Genomic DNA, 22197 nt, shown 5'->3' with positions numbered 1-22197 from the left:
ACCTTGACTCACTTGTGTGCCTTTGTGAAAGTTAGCAGTGGTCTGTTTCTCAGTTCTTCAGCTGTAAGATAGTCTAGGAAAAGTTGCAGTTTTTGAGGAAATTGTGCTGGCAATTTTAGAGTTAAGATGTTAATATTGACCCTTTTGTTCCATTACAATTAGTAGGGTGGTCTAAGGGTTGATTCTGGGTCTAGTGAAAAACTGAGGCTTGCTTGCAGATGGTCAAGTAAGGAATGGATAGCTCAGGTTAGTGGCCTTTCACTGTGACTGTTCTCAGAAGTCCAAGATGTAAGGGGACAATGAACTGGGGAAGCAGACATAAGAGGCAGCAGGAGCTCCTGATGTGGGGAAGAATGGAGAACACCTGATGCTTTTGAACGTAGATTATGTCTGAAATGGAAGAGGATAGAAGCGACACACACAATGAATTGGGAGGAATTAAAGTAATAAAATCAATTTTATAGAATCCATAATAAAGGAGCCCTGACACGTGCTCTGTGTATAAAAGCAGTAGGATGTGTGACTTTTAATGATCCGTGTGAGGAAAAACTGTGAAGGTTCCAGACCATGCTGCTTGTAGGATAAGAGCTGAAGGGAGCGTTTCGAACCAGCAAATCAGATTTATCAACCTCTTTATTTTATAAATGTTTTGTTGTTTAAGTTTGCTTGTGGTCATTTCTAGGAAAACAACATGGGCATGAAATTTCCAGAAAGCCCACGTTACTTGGTATATATGGGAAAAATCCAAGAAGGCATTTAAGTGCCTAACACTGTACTAAAAGGTTAACTTCTGCTGGGGCTTTCTTGTAGAGCCTTTTGTTCTGAACAGGACCTGGAGCACAGTGAGAACATAACTATAAAGGTGCTAATTGTTGGCAGCCTCCAGAGGGCATTCCAAAAGCTTCATAAATAGCAGGATGAGCAGTGTGAAATTAGAGATGGATAATTTAATCAGAGGTCTGATTCAGACAGCTCTTAAAGCTCCCTCCTCTTTCACCGCACAGGTTTCTCTTCTCTCCTTGGTGACATGCAACCCTCCAACCACAACTACTACATGTACCAGCAGCAGCAGCAGCAGCAGGGTCCCTCAGCAGTGGGTGCTGCTCCCCCACTCCACACTCCAACCCCAGACGGTTGCCCGTCCCAAGGGGGAAAGCAGCAGGGTGGTGAAAGTTATGTCCCTCCACCAGTGATGTCCATGCACCCTCCTCCAATGCAGCATGGAGGCTACCACCAGCATCAACAACACCACCCACACTCCCACCCACAGCAGCAGCCACATCAGCACCAGCAGCAGCAGCAGTCACAGGCTTCAATCAACAATGCTGGCTTTGGTAAGTCAGGGTTGATGGAAAGAACAGCTGGGGAAGCTGGAGCAATGGGGTGCCCTCAGACAGAAATCACACAAGTGAGCTTTCCCTGAGTGGTACCTGCAGAGTGAGAAAAAGAGGGTGAAAACAGTTATGATTGAAATCTGAAAGGGAAATTGCCTTCTTACTGAAGGAAAGAGGGATGCCGTCACGCTGGGCTTGGGATTCTGTTTAGGGATGAGGTATAAAGTCGGGCTAAATGAAAAAGGAAGCATCACAGCTGGTCTTCCAAGAGAAAAATGTTTTCTAGCTACTATAGCATTAGGATCCTTGGTGAAGAGTGAACAGTCATTTTTTATCAAGGGATAGAGAGGAAGGGTATTCTGCACTGCAATAATTTCTTACCCATTTCATTCCAGCATTTCCTGATTGGTGCTCCAACATTGATTCCCTGAAGGAAAGCTTCAAGATGGTAAACCGGCTGAACTGGTCTAGCATTGAGCACTCCCAATTCTCAGGTCAGTGTTGGCCTAGTGACACAGTCTAGTCACGTAGTGACTAGGGACTGTAATCTATAAAATTTAGGAGTGCTGTGCACAGATTTTTTTTTTTTTTTTTTTTTTTAACCCAGTTTACATTTGTCAAGTTTGTTGGTTTCTCAGTGACTCAACTCTTCCATTTGTAAAATGAGGTGTCCTATTTCATGGGTTCTATTAAGACCCTAAAGCACTTGAATGCCATAGAAATTTTGGGCAGGAGGTATTAATTTATAGATGTCAGAAACCTAACCAAGATTTTTTCCCTTCTGCTCCTCCCTCCCTCCCTTACCTGAGTCAGTGAGACAACACCTTTAAAAGGGAGCTCTCTAAGTGTCCAGTTACCGATTAAAAGTGATGAAGTTGGGTCTGTGGGGGGAAGGTGAGATTTAGAGCTGGAAAACAAAAACTCTTTACAGGGAAGACTGCAGTGTTAGTGCTGTCTTTGATGCCGTTCTTGTACTCTGCAGAGCTGATGGAGAGTCTGCGCCAGGCTGAGCGGAAGAACTGGACGCTGGATCAACACCATATTGCCAACCTCTGCGACTCCCTTAATCACTTCCTTACCCAGACTGGTCAGCTCCCTCATCTGGTCGGCCCGCAGCAGCCCCCTCGAATCTCTGATTCTTGTGCCCTGAACAGTGGCAAACAGGAGCAATCCATGAACCAAGGTAACTGGGAGGGAAACTGAAATGCCATGTTAATGAAGGTGCAGTTCTCTGAATATCCTAAATTACTTGCCACCTTGCTAGTCAGTGTAGCACCAAGCAGTTCAATGCTGGGCTGTCAGGAGCTGTCCACACCATCTCAGTCTCCTCTGACTTTAAAGAATTAGGATGTCCAATGTTTATGGCCTAGACACACCGTTATTATGTGATGCATACTGCTGACAGGCTACCTGTCCAGACAGAAATACATATAGAAGATTAACCTGGAAAAAGAGAAGGAGAGGTTTTTGTTTGTTTTATTTGTTTTGGTTTGGTAATGGTAAGATTGAGAGTTTGTTGTTCTGGATGGCAGGAGCTGTAAAACAGAAAGCTTTTGCTCCCACTTTGGAGAAGGAATGACCTGACAAAAAGTAAGAGGGTGCTCGCTGGGCTGAGTGCAGAGGGTAACATGGTCTTGGTACAACTGTGATGGTGTATGTTGCCTAGTACTGAACTAAATGAGTTCAAAATAAAAAATAAAATAAAATAAATTGAGCCATCTTCTGACATTTTTTGATGGGAAAAAAATCTTTACTAATAAGATAAACTCCTGCAGGTGCCAAGAAATGAGATCCTTGACCAAGCTATAGCTTGTGGTTAGGACCCAGCAACTGAACAACTTCTCAGTATCCCATAGGTTTGAATAGGTTGCTTTATGGCTGAGCTGCAACCCCGTCAGGACCAAGACAGCTGACCAGAACATTAATAGTTCGCTTTACTTCATTCCACAGTGAACTCCTATGGTCAGCCCCAGCCTCCCCATCTCTTCTCCGGGCCATCTCCTATGTACCAGATTTCCACCCAGGACTCTCCAGGATATAATCGACCAGGTAAGAGGCAATGTTAAGGCATATTTATACATGGAAAAACCAGAGAAATCACAGAACAGCTTGGGTTGGAAAGGACCTTAAAGAACATTCAGTTCCAACCTCCCTTACATGGGCAGGGATGCCACCCGCTAGATCAGGTTGCCCAGGGCCTCATCCAGCCTGGCCTTGAACACCTCCAGGGATGGGGCATCCACAGCTTCTCTGGGCAACCTGCTCCAGTGCCTCACCACCCTCTGAGTGAAGAATTTCCTGTTAATCTCTAATGTAAATCTCCCCTATTTTAGTTTAAAGTCATTCCCCCTTGTCCTGTCATTATCTGATTGAGCAAGGAGTCGCTCTCCATCTTTTTTATGAAAGATGGAGTCACCCCAGAACCTTCTCTTCTCCAGGCAGAACACCCCCAGCTCTCTCAGCCTTTCTTTATAGGAGAGGTACTCCAGCTCCTTGATCATCTTTGTAGCCCTCCTCTGGACCTGCTCTAACAGACCAACATCTTTCTTGTGCTGGGGGCCCCAGACCAGGACACAGCACTCCAGGTGGGGCCTCACAATGGCAGAGCAGAGGGGGACAATCACCTCCCTCAACCTGCTGGCCACTCCTCTGTTGATGCAGCCCAGGGTGCAGTTGGCCTTCTGGGCTACAAGTGTGCACTGCTGGCTCATGTCAAGCTTTTCAACCACTAGCACCCCCAAGGCCTTCTCTGCAGGGCTGCTCTCAATGAGTTCTTCTTCCAGACTGTGCTCATATCTGGGATTGTGCTGACCCAGGTGCAGCACCTTGCACTTGGACTTGTTGAACCTCATTAGGTTCACATGATCCCACTTCTCAAGTTTGTCCAGGTCCCTTTGGATGGCATCCCTTCCTTCTGTTGTACTGACTGCACCACTCAGCTTGGTGTCTTCTGTGATCTTGCCGAGGGTGCACTCGATCCCACTGTCTATGATGTTGATAAAAATATTAAATAGTACCGGTCCCAGGACAGACCCCTGAGGTACACCACTTGTCACCGGCCTCCACTTGGACATGGAGCCATTGACCACCGCTCTGGAGTGCAGCCTTCAAGCCAGCTCCTTATCCACTGAATGGTCTGCCCATCAAATCCAAACCTCTCCAATTTGGTGATCAGGATGTCATGCAACACCACATCAAAGGCCATGCAGAAATCCAGGTAGATGACATTTGTCAGTCTTCCTTTGTCAACTGATGCAGTAACTCCATCATAAAAGGCCACTGAATTGGACAGATACAATTTACCCTTGGTGAAGCCATGTGGGCTGTCTTGGACCACCTCTTTGTTTCGCATGTGCCTTGACATTGCTTCCAGGAGGAGGTTTTCTATGATCTTGCCAGGCACAGAAGTGAGGCTCACTGGTCTGTAGTTCCCTGAGTCTTCCTTTTTTTACCCTTTTTCAAAATGGGAGTGATGTTTCCCTTTTTCCATTTAACAGGGACCTCACCCGACTGCCAGGACTTTTCAGATATGATGGAGGGAGGCTTGGCAACTACATCAGCCAGTTCCCTCAGGACCCTGGGATGCATGACATCAGGCCCCATAGACTTGTACTTGTTTAGTTTCATCAGGTGGTCTCGAACCTGCTCTTCACTTACAGTGGGTGGGACTTTGCTCCCCCAGCCTCCATCTATGGGTTCAGGGAAACAAAAGTACTCTTCCCAGGCCACATGTCCCTGCCCAATGGCACTGCCTGTGCGTTTCTTCCTTGAACCTGTTTAACCAGCAGGTCCTTATGCAACCATCCTGGTTTTCTGCCCTCCCTGCTCACTTTCTTAGACAGAGGGATGGAAAGTTCCTGTGCTCTTAAGAAAAATATCCTTAGAAAATTATAAATTCTCTTCAGCTCCTTTGTCCCTAAGGATGGTGTTCCGGGGATCTCATCCACTAGGTCTAAATAGATGGAAGTTTGCTCTTCGCAAGTTCAGGGTCCTGACTTTGCTCTTTGCCAGGCCCGTGTTCCCTGAGATCACAAACTCCTGGAAAAATGGAAGCTGGCAAATGTGCCGATTTTCAAGAAGGGTCAGAAAGAAGACCCTAGCAATTACAGGCCTGTCAGTCTCACGTCAGTGCCTGGTAAAATCATGGAGAAGTTGGTTCTCGGACTTATTGAGGCGCACCTGGGGGACAAAGCAGTCATTGGTCCCAGCCAGCATGGGTTTGTGAAGGGTAGGTCCTGCCTAACTAACCTGATTTCCTTTTATGATAAGATCACCCGTATGGTGGACCAAGGGAAACCAGCTGATGTGATTTTTTTGGACTTCAGCAAGGCTTTTGACACGGTTCCCCATAGGGTCCTACTGGACAAAACGTCCACCATACAGCTAAATAAAAACATCATACGATGGGTGAGCAATTGGCTAACGGGCAGGGCCCAAAGGGTTATGGTAAATGGGGCTGCGTCAGGCTGGCGGGCGGTCACCAGTGGGGTCCCTCAAGGCTCCATTTTAGGGCCGGTACTTTTCAATATTTTTATAAACGATCTGGATGTAGGAATAGAGGGTATTTTGAGCAAGTTTGCTGATGACACCAAACTTGGAGGAGTTGTGGACTCAAATGAGGGCGTAAAGGCCTTACAGAGGGATCTGGACAGGTTGGAGAGCTGGGCGATCACCAACCGCATGAAGTTCAATAAGAGCAAGTGCCGGGTCCTGCACCTGGGACGGGGAAACCCTGGCTGCACGTACAGACTGGGCGATGAGACGCTGGAGAGCAGCCTAGAAGAGAGGGATCTGGGGGTCGTGGTAGACAGCAAGTTGAATATGAGCCAGCAGTGTGCCCTGGCAGCCAGGAGGGCCAACCGTGTCCTGGGGTGCATCAAGCACGGCATCGCTAGTAGGTCAAGGGAGGTGATTGTCCCGCTCTACTCTGCGCTGGTGCGGCCTCACCTCGAGTACTGTGTGCAGTTCTGGGCACCACAGTATAAAAAGGACATGAAACTGTTGGAAAGTGTCCAGAGGAGGGCTACGAAGATGGTGAAAGGCCTGGAGGGGAAGACGTACGAGGAACGGCTGAGGTCACTGGGCCTGTTCAGCCTGGAGAAGAGGAGGCTGAGGGGAGACCTCATCACAGTCTACAACTTCCTCGTAAGGGGGTGTCGAGAGGCAGGAGACCTTTTCTCCATTAACACCAGTGACAGGACCCGCGGGAACGGGGTTAAGCTGAGGCAGGGGAAATTTAGGCTGGACGTCAGGAGGGGGTTCTTCACAGAGAGGGTGGTTGCACACTGGAACAGGCTCCCCAGGGAAGTGGTCACTGCACCGAGCCTGTCTGAATTTAAGAAGAGATTGGACTGTGCACTTAGGCACATGGTCTGAACTTTTGTGTAGACCTGTGCGGTGTCAAGAGTTGGACTTGATGATCCTTAAGGGTCCCTTCCAGCTCAGGATATTCTATGATTCTATGAACTCAACCAAGGTGTGGTCACTGCAGCCCAGACCGCCCCCAGTCTTAATTTCTTTAATGAATTATTCTGCACTGGTAAGCATCAAGTCCAGTAACTCTTCTTCTCTGGTTGGTTTGTCTAATACCTGGACCAGGAAGTTGTCCTCAACGCATTCTAGGAGTCTCCTGGACTGCTTACAGCCTGCTGTGTAGCTTTTCCAGCAGACATCTGTGTGGTTGAAGTCCCCCACCAGGATGAGAGTGTGCAAGCACGATGCTTCTTGTAGTTGAAGCAAGAAGTCCTCAGCAGCAGGCTTCCCGTGATCAGGCGGCATGTAGTAGGTCCCAACACAAGGTTCTGGTCCTTAACTCTCTCCCACAAGCTCTCAACCTGTCCATGGCTGTTCCTCAGAGGTATCTCTTCACAATCAATCCATTCCCTAACATAGAGGGCAACACACCTGCCCTTCCTTCCCTGCCTGTCTCTTCTGAAAAGCTCGTAGCCCTCTATTCCAGCGTTCCAGTTATGTGATTTGTCCCACCATGATTCCACGATAGAAATCAGGTCATATTTTTCTAATTGCACCATTGTTTCCAGCTCTTTCTTGTTTCCCATGCTGTGTGCATTGATGTAGAAGCACTTCAGCTGGGCTATTGGTCTCATTGCATTTTCAGAGGAATCCTTCCTATCTGCTTGGGGGCAGTTCTCCAGTATTTCCCTCTTGTTTCCTACAGAGACAGTGTTCCCACATTCACTTCCATCACTCAGAAGTATTTCCCTTTCCCCCACCACATCTAGTTTAAAGCCCTGCTAAGAAGGCCAGCCAGCTTGCTGCCCAGAACACTGTTGTTGCCCCACCTGGCCAGGTGTGCCTCATGCAGTGTCAGCGTGCCCAGTCTCTCAAAAGTACCTCTGAGCTTGTAGGACCTTGAGCTTGGCACCAGCCTCGCAGCCAATTGTTCACTTGGTCCATTCATCTCCTCCTTCTTGGGTCCCAGCCTCCAACTGGGCAGATAGAGGAGAATGCTACTTGCACTTCTGATCACTTCAACGTCTTTCTGAGGGACGTAAAGTCCCTTTTTATATTTCAGAGTCTCTTCGCTGCAGTCTCATTTGATCCTACGTGAAAGAGTTAGGAATGGGTGGTAGTCTTCAGGCCCCACCAAGCTTGGTAACCTCTTCATAATATCACAAATGCAAGAACCGTTTCCCCAGCCCTCTGTGGATTTCTCCCAAAATAAAGTGCTTCTCTGGTGAAGCACTGAGGGTAGAGAGAGATTGGACTGCAAGAGACCCTCCGTTAGTGCTCTGTCAGGGTTTAGAATTTCAAGGAAAAAAAAAATCAATATTTCACTTCACATAAATCATCTTACAGTCCAGTCTCACCTTCAGTTAGTTGCTCAAAGGAAAATTACATGAGAAGTTTTTGTTGCCAAAGTCCTTTGTATTCTATCAGCAATCAGCTGTGAGGACAGTTAAGGAAGCTGAAACTGAACCTCTATAGAAGCTGCTGTGGAGAATGTCACAGCACACCACCTACAGACATGAGTAGGTACTGTCTGACGGTCAGTTCATGCCAGTAGTGTTCTTGCTTGTTAAAACTGTTGGAAGGAAGTCCACAATGCTTCTATGAAAGTAAAACATTTTTTATTCTAACTGTTCTTTCCCTTTCTCTCTCTCTCTCTCTTTTTTTTTTTTTTTTTTTTTTTTTTGTCTCAGCTCACCATCTGGTCCCTCGGCCTCCAGGGCCTCCTCCAGGTGCCAATGAGGAAATCCCCGATGATTTCGACTGGGACTTGATCACTTAGCGAGTTACAGACTGAAGAGCCCGTCCTTTGTGAAGGACGCGGGAGGCGAGGGGGACACGGGGTGAATGGTGCTGCACCACCTTCCCCAGCCTCCCCACCTTGCCTGTATATAGATATATATTCTCTATCTCCGCCAGAGAAGCCACCGCAAGATGCTGCCGAAGATAATCCTTCCTTGCGTCCTGTTTTATCTTCTTTTTCTTCTTTTGTTTATTATTATTATTATTATTATTGTTATTATCAATAATTGAGCACAGCCCTTCCCCTCCTCTGGTGGCCTCGGACGCATCAGATTGACTCTTTCATGTTGCGTGGTGCCCTGTGGAGGGCAGAAAGATGGTTCCTTGGTGCCACGAAAAGACCTCGCAAGGTTGAATCCTCGAGTGCATCTTTCTCTGCCTCCATCATTTTGCGTTTAACAATCCCTCTTTCCCTTCAAGGTGGCCAGTGAATCTGTCGTATTGGCTACCGGAGTGAGAGAGTCTAGTGGACCCTGGGAGCCTGTAGTTCTGTTGTTTCTTAAATGTTGTAAAGGTCGGGGGCTAAAGGGACACTGGAGGGGTGATCTTAGCTCTGTGAACTTTCTCGCACCCGCAGAAAAAGCAAGAGAAGCAGGAGATAGCCCAAGTACAAAGAGAGGGTGACCTCTGAAGTAGGGAGAACAGAGCTGAGCTGCGAGGGAAGACCTGAGTTTGGAGAAATGAGGATGTAGCAGATGTAGGTTTCAGAATGCAGTGCCATCTGTGAGGACCAAGAGCGATTTTGGGGGAATCCTGACCTGTTTTCTACACTGCCTTTTGCAGCCTCCAGGGAGGTGAAGTCTGCATACCCATCAGGTAAAAGGAGCAGTCGGGGGCGTCGCGATGCAGCAAAGTCTGTTCCCCAAAGCTTTTAATTTCACCCCCCACAACCACCCCTTCAAGCCTTTCTTCCAAGTATGCGGTGAGACTCTCACTTGCATATACAAATCCAAAAATTTTCTCGCTATCAGTATTTTTTTCAGTTTGTTTGGTTGTTATTTGGCCCTCTCCCCCTTGCACTTTTTTGGAGACTGTCCTTGCCTGTGGCTTGAAAATGATAATGACGGGTGTCTTGCTGCATAGGTGTAATTCTTAGTCAGTGGTTCCACTTTGTGAACGGGCGAATGGTGGGAAGAGGAAGCTGCTGCTCGGAACAGAGGTGAATTAGGCGACTTCTGGTCAAGGGGCTCGAACCCTCTGGTCGAGTAAGTGGGAGGCCCTTACAAGTGATTTTTGTAAGAGATGCATTAGAAGAGAGGACGAAGTGGGGCAGATTTTTAAACTGAACAGCCAGAGTATAGTATAGTGTAAAATGAGGAGGGTGGGTCAGACCCTTGCAGTTCAGCTGGGGAGATAGATGGCGGAATAGAGCACAAATCCCAATTGATGGGCTCTGTTGGCACTAGCAAATCAGGAAGGCAGAAAAGGTGCAGGAGCAGGAGTGAGTGTTGAGATGTCTCCTCTCCTAAACTGTGTCCTTTGTTCCCCTTTTTTTCGGGTATGGCTCTGTTCTGTCAAACCTTTTGTTTCCTTTACATGTTTTATAAAGCCTCCCCCCAGGCTTTATTCCCTGTTTACCAATGAAGGGAACAAGACACACAAAATATCATGGCGGCTTGACGTACCTGGGGCAGAGGAGGTCATAACCTCTACTCTGACTGAAGGAAGGTGGGGAACTGACATTGCTCTTTAAATTTGCTGTAGGGATGAACCAATTGGATCTTTGTCAGGGAAGTGGACAGAGTCTCATTGTATTGGGGAGGGGGGGATGGGACTTTTTTTCTTTTTTTTTTTTTTTTTTCTTTTTTTAAGTGTGTGTGTGGGGGGAGTTCATCATTGAGTGTTTCCAAGAGAAATGAGGAATTCCAGAACCAACTTCAGCATGGAGTCAGCTGTTATCTCTGCTGCCTCGGGATGGGAATGACACGACTTGGAAGCATGTGTGATTGGTTTTCTGTGGAACGTGGCACCAGAGACAGCCCCTTGTTGGTGCCAGTTAGTGCTTTGCAGAGGATGTTACTGAGAGCCGGCCCTGTGGATACCTGAAACCACCAGAAGAAAAAAAACAAACAAAAACAAAAACAAGAAAGATGGCTCCTTCTGCATATCCAAGTGCTCCTCATTTGCATATTTGCCTCATTTGCATATTCAATCGCTCTTCATTTGCATATGTAAATATGTGCCGGTCAGTGTGCAAATTAGCCTCATTCCTCTGTCCCTGAAATAAATGTGCGTTGTTGGAGTGTGGGAAGGCATCGGGTCGGCTACACGCGGCTCGGCGCTGCAGGCTGGCCCACGGTGGTTTTGCTCGATGGTCAGGGAGAGAGGGGTGTGGTCTCACAAGTTTATTTTTGTGCATGCTTTCTTAATAAAAAGAAAAAGTGAATGTTTATGGTTTAACTGTTTTGGTGCCGGTATTGAGTTTCTTGTGGCGGTGCCTGACAGGTGGGCTTGGAAAATTACCAGTTACCTTGGAAATAGCCATGTCTACACTCAAATTCTAAGTTAACAGCTTGCACCTGCATGTACATTGACAACCTAAGAAGCTTAGGTTGCAAGAGAAAGACTCAGAAATCCCTGTAGCTGTCTGTCTTCCCAAAACTGAGATCACTGAGTCTTTCAAATCACACCTTTTCCAGAAAGGCAGTGAAAACTGTACCATGGCTTAGTTGTTTGTCATGGCACTTGTTGACCTTACTCCTTAAGCCAAAGCTTAATAAGGAACAGGGAACGTTCAAGCCTGGGGAACACCCCTAAAAAGTCTGGAAGCAATTTTTATCCTCCTGTACAATAAAGACACAAGCACATCTCTCTGCTAGAGAGCAGGACATGGCCGAGCTGAAAGAGGCTAGTTCTCCACCTTCCTGGGAGTCAGACTAGAGGTTATCACCTCTCAATTACAAAGTTTTCCCAACTGCGTGATCGTCCAGCAGCCATCCAATCTGGTTCATCAGTGAAGGCAGCTGCTCGAATTCTGCTTGTGCTATCCTAAAATGCAGTGTGGACATTTGGGTTGTTTCTGGCCACCTCCATAAAGGAAAGCTGGGGGCTGTCGGTGGAGTGAATGCTGGGGAGACAGCGAGTGAGTGCATGCTAATGAACATAGTTATACGTTGTGAACTGGGCCAGTTACTACTGTACAGTGATGTATTTGTTGGGATAAAGAGATATCTTGGTCACCTACCAGGGCATGTAAGTCTGTTAAATGCAGCTCACTGGGACAAGTTCCGATGTACTGCTGTAAGAAAATGTAGTGCTTCCCTCTAGGTTTATCTTCAGAAAAAAGCCTCTCAGGCCCCAGTATAGTCAAATGAGAGGAAAGGTGGGATGGTGGATTCCAAGGAAAGACACCAGCGTTGATTTCATCTGCATTTTATCCGAGACAGGAGACGCACAACATCTATAATAGACACATGCAAATAACTGATGAGTTCCGTATCTAGCAATTCAGAAGTTAAACTACATGATCCCACCACAAATCGTTCACCAAGTCTGCTTTCAACTTTAAAATACTCTGGGTCTCCTCTTTCACCAGTCATCTGTCAGAGATTATTACTCTTCGTATTTCCAGCTTCCGATCTCTTTATAGCAGGACATAAAGGGCATTTGCTGATGTGATCTGAACCATCTCAGTGCCCTGTGTGCAGATATGCTGATTGATCAGATGTGTTGGAGCAAAAAAAAAGCAGAGAATTGATGTACAGAGCTCTTTCTTTCTGCATTGGTGAAGTCCTGTGTTAGACCGTACTGCTAACATCCTTGTCTGCTGAAGTCTTGCTTTTGGCAAAGGAGACAGGGGTTGAATGTGTCGGTTCATCAGTAAAGGCTCCTTCCAGCACTCCTTGCACTGTTTGCCGTGCCTTTGCCCTGAAGTCCCGACCCACAAAAACATAGAGCAGAGGGTTTATGCAGCTGTTGGCATATGCAAGTGCTGTAGAGATGTGATCCCAGAGGATCAGTAAACTTAGTCCTGTCTCAGGAGTAGCTACAAGGAACAGAATCCCAACTACGTGGTACGGAACCCAGCAGATGAAGAATGCTGCTACCACAAGCGTGATGGTTCGCAGCATCTTGCCGTGTGGCTTATGAAACTGTCTCGCATACATCCTGAAAGCAATAAGGGCGTAGCAAACTGTCATCACGACAAAGGGGAGCACGAAGCCGAAGATAGCCCTAGTTACTATCATTAAGGCGAAGGGTACAGGATAATCACCCGCATCAAAACTTCCCAGTGAGTCATTACCGCTGTAGTCACTGTCAAAATCAAGCAAAACAGCAGGATAGTCAAGTAGATTCAAATGGGGGTCAGCATCGGGTGGTAAAGACAAGTTAGTATGAGGTAGATCACTACCAGATCCCAATAGCCTGATGTCAGGATAGGCAGTGGAAGTTAATAGGGAGTGCACACCTACAGGGGCATAAAAAAGGTGAGCTGCCGTGGTTGCGTCTTTGTTGGTGGTTATAGTCTTTGCCTGGAAACCTGGATAATTGTCAGCAGGCTGATGAGCGAAGATGGTGCTAGCATACATGACAGTCGGTACTAAAGGTGAGTTTTCTTCCAATAACTTAGTTATAAGATCACTGTCATCCATATAATCTAGCATTTCATTGTCTCCAAAATTGTACCCACACTCAGTTTTGCCATCTTTGTTGACGATCTCGCGGTAGTGAAAGACAGGGCAGCAGAAAATGAGGGCCAGGATCCATATGCCACTGCATGCTAGTGATACAAATTTCACTGTTCGATGATTTTGACACCAGACAGGTTTCATCACAAGGAGGCACCGGTCAATGCTGATTGCCATGAGTAGAAAAACACTAGCAAACATGGTGAAGATTATGATTGATGGAATGATTTTGCAGAGGAACCAACCGTATGGCCAGTGTTCATGGAGGAATAAGTGAACAATGTAGAATGGCAAAGATAAGCAGCACACAAAGTCAGCCACAGCAAGGTTTAGGAACCAGACAATGTTCACAGACCTTTTCATTTTCAGACCAGCTACCCAGATAACCAACCCATTGCCTGGGATACCTATGATGAAAACGAGGATGAAGACAGCAAGGGAGCCAATGGTTTCTGGTGCATAATGTACAGCAGCCTGTTCATGTGAACTGCTATTAATCAGGAGTGGAGGCATTCTGTAGTTATAAAACAGAAAGCAAATTAGTAGGCAATTCATACTCCCCATTTTTTTTTTAATCTGTACTGAAGTATCCCTGAGGAAACAGTACCAATCTGGCTGGATACAAAGGCATCAGCCTGTACTAGTTTGTGCTAAAGACTTTCTTCTACTAATCTGACCATTCTACAGCTTCATCATTCTCATGGTAGCTAAGCTATGTAGGTCGCACTATTCAAACAGGGATTTTGTATATGTACTTATGTTCTACTTCTGTCACCCTTTTTGATTTCAGTCCGCTTCTTTTTACTCTCCATTCTAAAATGGAGCTCTCACTTTACTTACATGCTCACACAATCACCAGGTGTCTTTCCTGACTGACTTCCAGCTTTGCACAGTTTTCTTCTTCAGAAAGTCATTTAAGTTCCTTTTTAAGTTCCAGAAAGCACTTTAGTTCCTTTTCTTTTTAAAATGAACAGTTTCTTTTCCTGGAATAACCAGTGAAATATGTTTAGGTTGAGAAAGCAATGTTTGTTTTAATGAAAGACCCCTGTTCTACTTTCCTGACATCGTAAATAGAACAGACAGGACAGCAACAATGCTTGCTAAAGGATATTTTTTAGGGAAGTCTCAGTAAAGCACTTCCTTCTTGGTTTTCTAGTCTATGTATCTGTGTTCTGAGCTCTCGGCCAGATCCTTGCAAAGGTAGTCTTGATGAGCAGAAAGACAAGAAATTAATGGTTTGAGAATGACAGTAATGTTCTCAAGCCCATTAGGCATAAGAAAAACTGTCTTATTGCATGACAACGAAACTGAGCCACAATACAATTCAGTGTGTTTTTAAAACTATGAAAAGTGGCATGGAAATATTAATTATTCAATCATTCTTGGACTTAGATGCTAGTAAATTAAGAAGGAAAAGTGAAGAAATATAGAAAACACAAGATAGGTCTGAGAGAGAAAGCCTGATACTTATCCTGTAGGCATTAACAGAACTGGTTATAAAATCCTTGTTAACTAAACCCTTGCCAAATCAATGAAGACAGTGTTGTTACTGTATGGTCCCTAAAAGCATTATGAGAAGGCAGGGAAACTGCAGAGGCACAAGCTGAAATACAGTCTGTGGAAGCAACAGGGGAGACATGAATACGACAGCTAAGACCAGTTCTATTTAAACCTCTACGCCAGTACTTAGATGCCAGTCAGGGATTGTTGTGTGCAGGACTAAATCTACAATACTATTAAAAGATCTGAATAATCAAATTCTTTCTTGCATAACATGTAGTCTAAATGTGGAGTGATGCACGAGTGTTCAAACTTTCACCACAAAGAAAATGAGATTTGCAACAGACGTTGTAATTTATCTTTTTTTTTTTAACAATTGCTCACAGGCTTAGGTCAGGGTGACCCATGAAGAAAGCTATGAAATAAGTTGCTGGAAGGCAACGAGGGTATTAACTTAAAATTCTAACAAGTTTGTTCAGTTTCCTGTGATGTTCTTGTTACATGCAGAAGTAACTTTACCAGGAACAAGTGGAGAAAAGTGCTGCAAGAGATGAATCTGGCTGCCCCCCGTATAGATACAGAAGATGGTGTGAAGAGGGTAGGGAATCAAGGAATGCTGCAGGCAGTAATGCTGTCCACGGTATGTTTTCAGGAGTGTTAAGAGGGCTACTATGCGGTTATGAAGATGGAAACAGGGATTGGAGGGAGAACAGAGGCTTTTAGAAGTGAACAGTAAAAAACTGCAAGCTGAAGAGGAAAGCAGAATTCTGTACCTACCCCAGTGAAACAGCTATTTTGGTGTGTCAGGGAGAGAGAACCACCAGTCCTGTCTCTGAAGTGACTGAAAAGAAAAGAAACGCTCAAAATATTTTAGGAACTGCTTTTTTCCTCTGTGTACGTGTATATGCAAACTACACTTTCCACCCTGAAGGAAATGCTTATGACTCATGTTTGAAGTTTTAGAAGGCAATTGGCTGGTAAAATAGCAAAATAAAACAAACCAACCAACTAACCAACCAAACCAACAAAACCTTTCAGCACTGTCAAAATAAAATATTGTCTCAAGTCAAAGAATAACAGGAAGCTAGGGAGTGATAAGCACAGACACATTCTCTATTATATAGCTTCCATAAGACAACACAAGATCACAATAGCAAAACACGTCTTGCCTATTGGCATAACACTGACTTTTTCTTCATGTAAATCATAAATAACAAAAAACACCTCCATGATATCATTAGGTGTCTTGAGCTATGGTTTTTATAGCCATTTCATCTTTTGTCAGATCAGCACATTCATCTAGCTAATCCCATTTCTTATCATTCTGGATTCTTATCAATCCAGGTAAGCTTCTGTCCCAGCTTGAGACAGTTTAATTCACCAAACACAGAACATTGTACTCAAAAAAGCGTAATTATTATTATTATTATTATTTTGCATCTGTGTGTGTGTGTTAAAGAAGGAACTTGACTGATGAAAAGCTGGAAGTGGTTAGCTGAAATGCTGATACCACAAAATGTATCCACCCTATAAGATAAGGTAAGGCATTTCAAATGTGTAACAATAGGGTTCCTTTCCAACACACCTGGTATAGGAAATCAAGAGACTGTTAGCAAAGCCCAGACATAAAAGATCAGACATAAAAGATTTGGTCTCAGTATTTTGGTTTTGAACTGGAAAGTGAACGAGGATTGTGGAGAGTTCTGCTCCTGCTACAGAACATCTGTTCCGTGAAACACAAAAATACTGACTCAAACTCAAAAAAAAAAAAAAAAAAAAAAGTGACCAGATGACCATAAACAGGAAGGCAGGCCAGAAATGGGCTGTTCCCCCAAAGATGGGTGAGCTGTCAGCAGCCCACAAAGACAAATCCTCTCTAGCTGTTTCTATTCTCAGCTGCCATCTTTCCTGAGAGACTCCTGAGAGCCTGAGAAAGTGATCTGAGAGTTGAATGAATTGACCTGTTGAAAGGAGTGTATTCCTATTGGCTTCTATTGGTCAGGGGATGCAATGCCTTTTCACCAGCACATGACTTGCTAGCTCCAGTTAAAATCTCTCTTGCAAGAAGGTCCTTTGCTACCAGTTGCTTCAGCTCTGATTCCTCCAGCTACAACCTCTCCCTTGCAGCCAACCTTATCACAGCAGGCACTGTATCTTTTGTCCCAACCAGCTCATTCTGGAGAGTGAAGTTGATGAGGTTTCTCTACATGTTTCCAAGCCAAAGAAACTTTCAAGCAGTTTGACTTTGAACAGTTTTACACCTCAGAATGAAGGAGTTAATGATATGGCCACTTAACGGACATGGTGCAAGGAGGAAGGAAGACGTTTTGTCACTTTCAGAAAATGATAACTCAGGTCAAACCAGACCTTCGACTTGCAGCTGTGATATTAATCCCAAATCACAACACTATGATGATGATGATCATTTTTTCATCTCTTCCGGATCCCTCCTGCCCCTAGTTGGGAAACAGAGTTATCTTAGGAAGGCTGTATTTCACAGAATCATAGAACAGTTGAAGTTGGAGAGAACCTTTGGAGGCTGTCTAGTACATCCCACTGCTCAAAGCAGGATCAGCTAGAGCAAATTACCCAGGACTCTGTTGTTTTGATATCTCCACAAAAGGAGACTCCCCAACCTCTCTGGACAATCTGTTCCAGTTGTCAACCACCCTCACAATTAAAAAAAAATAAAAAAAATTTTGTTCAGACAATTTCCTGTTTCAGTTTGTGTCCACTGTCCCTTTTCCTGTCACCAGATACCACTGAGTCTGGCTCCATCTCCTTTACACACTCTGATCAGATAGCTACACACATTTATAAGATCCCCCTGAGTCTTCTCTTCCCCATGCCGGACAGATTCCGCTGTCACAGCCCTTACTGGCATGAAGGATGTTCTAGTCCTTTAATCATCTTACTGGCCCTTCACAAGTCTCACCCTGCTATGTCCATGTCTCTGCTGTACTGGGGAGCCCAGAACAGCACCTAGCACTATAGATGTGGCCTCCCCAATGCTGAGTAGAGGAGGAGGATCACTTCCCTCTGCTGACACTTGTCCTAACATAGCCATGGATGTTTTTGGCCTTAATTGCCATTGGGGCATTAGGGTGCATTGCTAGCTTATGCTCAGCTTTTTGTCCACCAGGATCACAAGGTCACCAGTCCCTGCAGCGCTGCTTTCCAGACAGTCCTAAGAATGTACTGGTGCATGGGGTTTGTTCTTTGTCAGGATAAGGCCTTTGTAGGTCCCTCTGCTGAACTTCATGATGTTCTTGTCTTCTCAGTTCTTCAGCCTGTCCAGGTACCTCTGAATGCCAGCAATGCTGTTTGATGTGTCAGCCAGATTTGTACCATCTGCAGACTTGTAGAGAGCCTGCTTCATCTTCCTAGTGTTAACTGAGTTAAACAATACCAGATATTAAACAAGATAGGCCCCAGTACTGACCCCTGGGGGACACCACTTGTAAGGGGATGCCAACTGGACTTCATTAATCACTACCCGCTGGGCATGGCCCTCCAGACAGTTTTTTACCCAGAGAAGAGTATACCTGTCTAGGCCACGGGCAGCCAGTTTCCCCAGGCTGCTGTGGGAGACCGTGTCAAAGGCTTTGCTGAAGTCTAGGTAGACTGCATCAACAGCCTTTCCCTCATCCACCAGTCTGGTCACACGGTCATAGAAGGAGATAAGGTTGGACAAGCATGGCTTGCCTTTCATGAACCCGTGCTGGCTGGGCCTGATCCCCTGAATGCCACAGATGTGCCATGTGATCTCACTTGAGATGATTTTCTCCATAGCTTTCTCTGGAAATGAGGTCAGGCTGACAGCCCTGTAGTTCCCCAGATCCTCCTTATGGCTCTTCTTGTAGATAGGAGTCACATCGGCAAGCCTCCAATCCCCTGGGACCTCTCCAGATAATAAGGAATGCTGATAGATGGTGGAAAGTGGCTTGGCAACTACCTCTGCCAGCTCCCTCAGCACCCTGGGGTGGAGTCCATCTGGTCTCATGGTCTGGTCCCATGGACTCGTGATGTTCCAGATGGAGGAGCAGGTCTCTAACTGTCTCTGCCTGAATGACAGGGGGTGATTCTTTACCTGAATCACAAGGGACTTCCAGGTCAGTGCATGAAGTACCCTGAGGATAACTGATCCAACTATTAAAGACAGACGTAAGAAGGCGTTGAGAACCTCAGCCTTTTCCTTATCCTCAGTGATCACATTCCCTGCTGCACCAAGGAAAGGATGGAAATTCTCCTTGGTTCTTCTCTTACTGTTAATATATTTGTAAAAGGATTTCTTGTTCTCTTTTACTGCAGTGGCCACTCTGAATTCAAGCTGGGCTTTCTGCTTTCTAACTTCCTCCCTGCATATCTTAGCAACTTATTTGTACCGTCCCAAAGTAGCCCATCCCTTCATTCAGAGGAAATAGACTCTCTTTTTCCCTCAGAGTCTCAACAAAAGTTCCCAGTTGATCCACACTAGTCTTTTTCCCCTCCAGCTCGCCTTACGGGACTCAGGAACAGCCTGCTCCTGGGTCTGTAAGATTTCTGCCTTGAGGAGCATCCAGGCTTCCTGGACCCTTTTGCTCTTAAGGAGTGAATCCCAAGGGACCCCTGCAACAAGTGTCCTGAACAGGTCTAAGTCCACCCTCCAAAAGTTCAAGATAGCAGTTTTGTTAGTTACACTTCTGACATCACCAAGAATAAAAAACTCTACAATTTCATGGTTGCTCTGACAAATACAGTCCCCAACCTTCACATCTCCCACCAGTCCTTCTCTGTTAGTGAAGAGCAGGTCTAGTGGGGCACTTCGCTTGGTAGGCTCTTGTACCAGCTGTGTCAGGAAGCTGTCTTCCACACACTCTAGAAACCTCCTGGACTGCTTCCCCTGCGCAGTATTATACTTCCAGCATATGTCAGAGAAGTTGAAGTCTCCCATGAGAATGAGTGCTGGTGATCATGCAACTTCTGCGAGCTGCTCATAGAATGCCTCATCCATCTCTTCATCCTGCTTAGGCAGTCTATAACAGACCCCCAACAAGATGTCACCCCTACAGGCCTTCCCCCAATCCTTATCCATAGACACTCAACTTTATAATTCCCAACCCCAAGTTCTTCAATATCAAAACACTCTTTAAAGAGCCACACCACCACCCTTCCTTCCTTGTCCATCCCTTCTGAAGAGCTTGTAGCTGTCCATCACAGTACTCCAATCATGGGACTCATCCCACCACGTTTCAGTTATGGCAGCTAGGTCAGTTAGCCTGCCTCACAGTTGCTTCCAGCACCTCCTGTTTGTTGCCCATGCTGTGTGCACTGGTGCAGATGCACTTCAGATGAGACATCTGCCTCACCCCCAGCTTCAGCATCATTCCCCTAGGCTCTTCTCTGGTGAGTCCTGTTTTATCCCTTCCCCCCATCACAGCTAGCTTAAAGCTCTCTCGACAAGTCCTGCTAGCTCCTGCGCTAGGAACCGTTTCCCCCTTTGAGACATGTGAGTTCCATCCATCAACAACAGGCCAGGGGTTGAGTGAACTGCCCCATGGTCAAAGAACCCAAAGTTCCTGTCTCAACACCAGCCTCTCAGCCAACTATTCATTACCTGTGTTTTCCTAGCCCGCTGTGTCTTTCACCTCTCCAGAAGGAATAGAACAAAACACCACTCACGCTCCTGCTCCTTGAACTATTCGCCCTAAACCTGTCCCCCCTGAGGCTTTTTTAAGGCTGAGGGCGATGTTATTCCATGAATAGTTGGTGAAGAACCCCGCGCCCTGCTGCATCAACAGCACACACGCTGCTCAGTGGGCACCTGCGGCCACCACAGGTCATTGAAAGTGTATGACCGGGCACCCTGTCACAGGAGGCTACCAAATTCCCCTGGCATGATTTGCCCTAAGAGAAGCCGTGTTGTCTGTCACCAGTTATCTCTCTGCACTTCTAAAAATGTGGTATTTCCTAGTGTTTCCTTCATGCAAGGTTGTTTCCAAAACATTTTAGCAAGAACTAAGAATTCCACTTTTATTTATTATTTTTTACTACTTCTTGTGCAGTTCACCAAAGCTTTGCAACCTCTCTTGATACCCCAGTTGTTTCTGCGCAGGTGGAGTCACTAGGGAACTATCATCTTTCAGACTCTGAATGCTCCTTGTATGTGGCAAACTCTTCTTCCTAAACAAACAAAAACTGTTCAAAAATTTCCCTATAAAGCTTATCTATAACTAGTGCAACTATTTCTCTAGAAAGCGCATGGCAGTGCTTTGGTGGGCAGTCTTTGCACTGCGCTTGTTTTCATTGTCACAAGTGCATGGTTAGTTTCATAGGGTCTCCCAGTGATACCACATATCTGCAAGGTTGCCCTGCTGTAGTATTTCTGAGATTTGCCTCTTCAGAAAATCCCATGTATGGTCCCAACATATCTTGTACATTTCTAAGTTTAGGTAAGCACAAGAAGTTTGGACATCAAGCAGGGAACAAAGGATGGCAAAACTGGTACGAACATAACTGGATCACACGTAACTAAAAAGTAGCTCTTTGCAATAACGTGTTCTCAGGACTGGGTGAGTGTTCAGGTCAAATATTTTGCCAGGGCATTTTCAGTGAAGGAAGTACCATTTGAAATAGTATTTGGAATGTTATGTAAAAATGCTTGTCTCAGCATCAACCTTTAAACAGTCCAGTGAGTCATTTTGTGAGACTGGCTTGCCTTCTATGCACAGGAGGAGAATTCCAAATGTTGTGTCCATCCATAGAGACAGGCTTCATGGGCATTCATAGACAATGCCATATGTATATGTATTTTTCTTAAATAAGCAAAGGAAAACAAAACAAAACAACAACAAAAACAACACAAAAGCACAAATGATTCTTTATGTTTTATTATCAGGCTACTCATACAATGCACTAGATATATATATATCTATATATAGAGAGAGATCTATCTATCTATCTATCTATATATCTATATCTATATATATCTATATATATATATAGTAGCCTGATATATATATATATATGATATATAGTATATATATATATATGATATATATATATATATCATATACTATATATGATATATAGTATATATAGTAGCCTATATATATAGGCTATATATATATATATATAGTAGCCTATATATATAGGCTATATATATATATATAGGCTACTATATATGATATATATATATATATAGGCTACTATATATGATATATATATATATCAGGCTACTATATATACTATATATCATATATAGTATATGATATATATATATATCTCATATATATATATATACTATATATCATATATATATATATATCAGGCTACTATATATATATATAGATATATATAGATATATATAGATATATATAGATATCTATCTATCTATCTATCTATCTATCTATCTATCTATCTATCTATATATATCAGGCTACTCATAGGCATGCACTAGATATTTTATCCTACCTGTGTAGGAC

General features: G+C 44.8%; 2 protein-coding genes across 4 annotated transcripts in view; one reads left to right on the top strand and one right to left on the bottom strand.

The window, feature by feature from the left end:
* FOXJ2 (forkhead box J2) overlaps positions 1–11006 on the top strand; it is a 32240-nt gene extending 21234 nt beyond the window's left edge. For both annotated transcript variants that reach the window (XM_082774720.1, XM_082774719.1), the window contains exons 7-11: positions 1005–1334; positions 1730–1828; positions 2317–2517; positions 3285–3383; positions 8498–11006. In XM_082774720.1, the coding sequence (XP_082630846.1) occupies positions 1005–1334; positions 1730–1828; positions 2317–2517; positions 3285–3383; positions 8498–8586 (818 nt within the window). In that variant the 3' untranslated portion in view covers positions 8587–11006. The remainder of the gene's footprint in view (positions 1–1004; positions 1335–1729; positions 1829–2316; positions 2518–3284; positions 3384–8497) is intronic.
* Positions 11007–11124: 118 nt separating this feature from the next.
* C3AR1 (complement C3a receptor 1) lies at positions 11125–16011 on the bottom strand. 2 transcript variants are annotated; one of them, XM_082774745.1, is made up of 3 exons: positions 15512–16011; positions 14075–14217; positions 11125–13748 (listed from the first exon to the last, which is right to left on the bottom strand). In XM_082774745.1, exon 3 carries the CDS (start codon positions 13745–13747, stop codon positions 12344–12346), a length of 1404 nt encoding a protein of 467 aa, XP_082630871.1. In that variant the 5' UTR covers position 13748; positions 14075–14217; positions 15512–16011; the 3' UTR covers positions 11125–12343. The 2 variants fall into 2 exon arrangements, with proteins under 2 accessions (XP_082630871.1, XP_082630872.1); XM_082774746.1 differs by lacking the exon at positions 14075–14217.
* Positions 16012–22197: the final 6186 nt, after the last annotated feature.

Source organism: Aythya marila, assembly GCF_965140915.1.
Source record: "Aythya marila genome assembly, chromosome: 1".
NCBI lineage: Eukaryota > Metazoa > Chordata > Aves > Anseriformes > Anatidae > Aythya > Aythya marila.
Note: the sequence above shows the minus strand (reverse complement) of the source record. Positions and strands in the feature narration are given on the sequence as shown.

Bases quoted from the DNA above. Each gene is read 5' to 3' on its own strand.
- C3AR1 (XM_082774745.1), bottom strand. From the start codon at position 13,747: ATGCCTCCACTCCTGATTAATAGCAGTTCACATGAACAGGCTGCTGTA.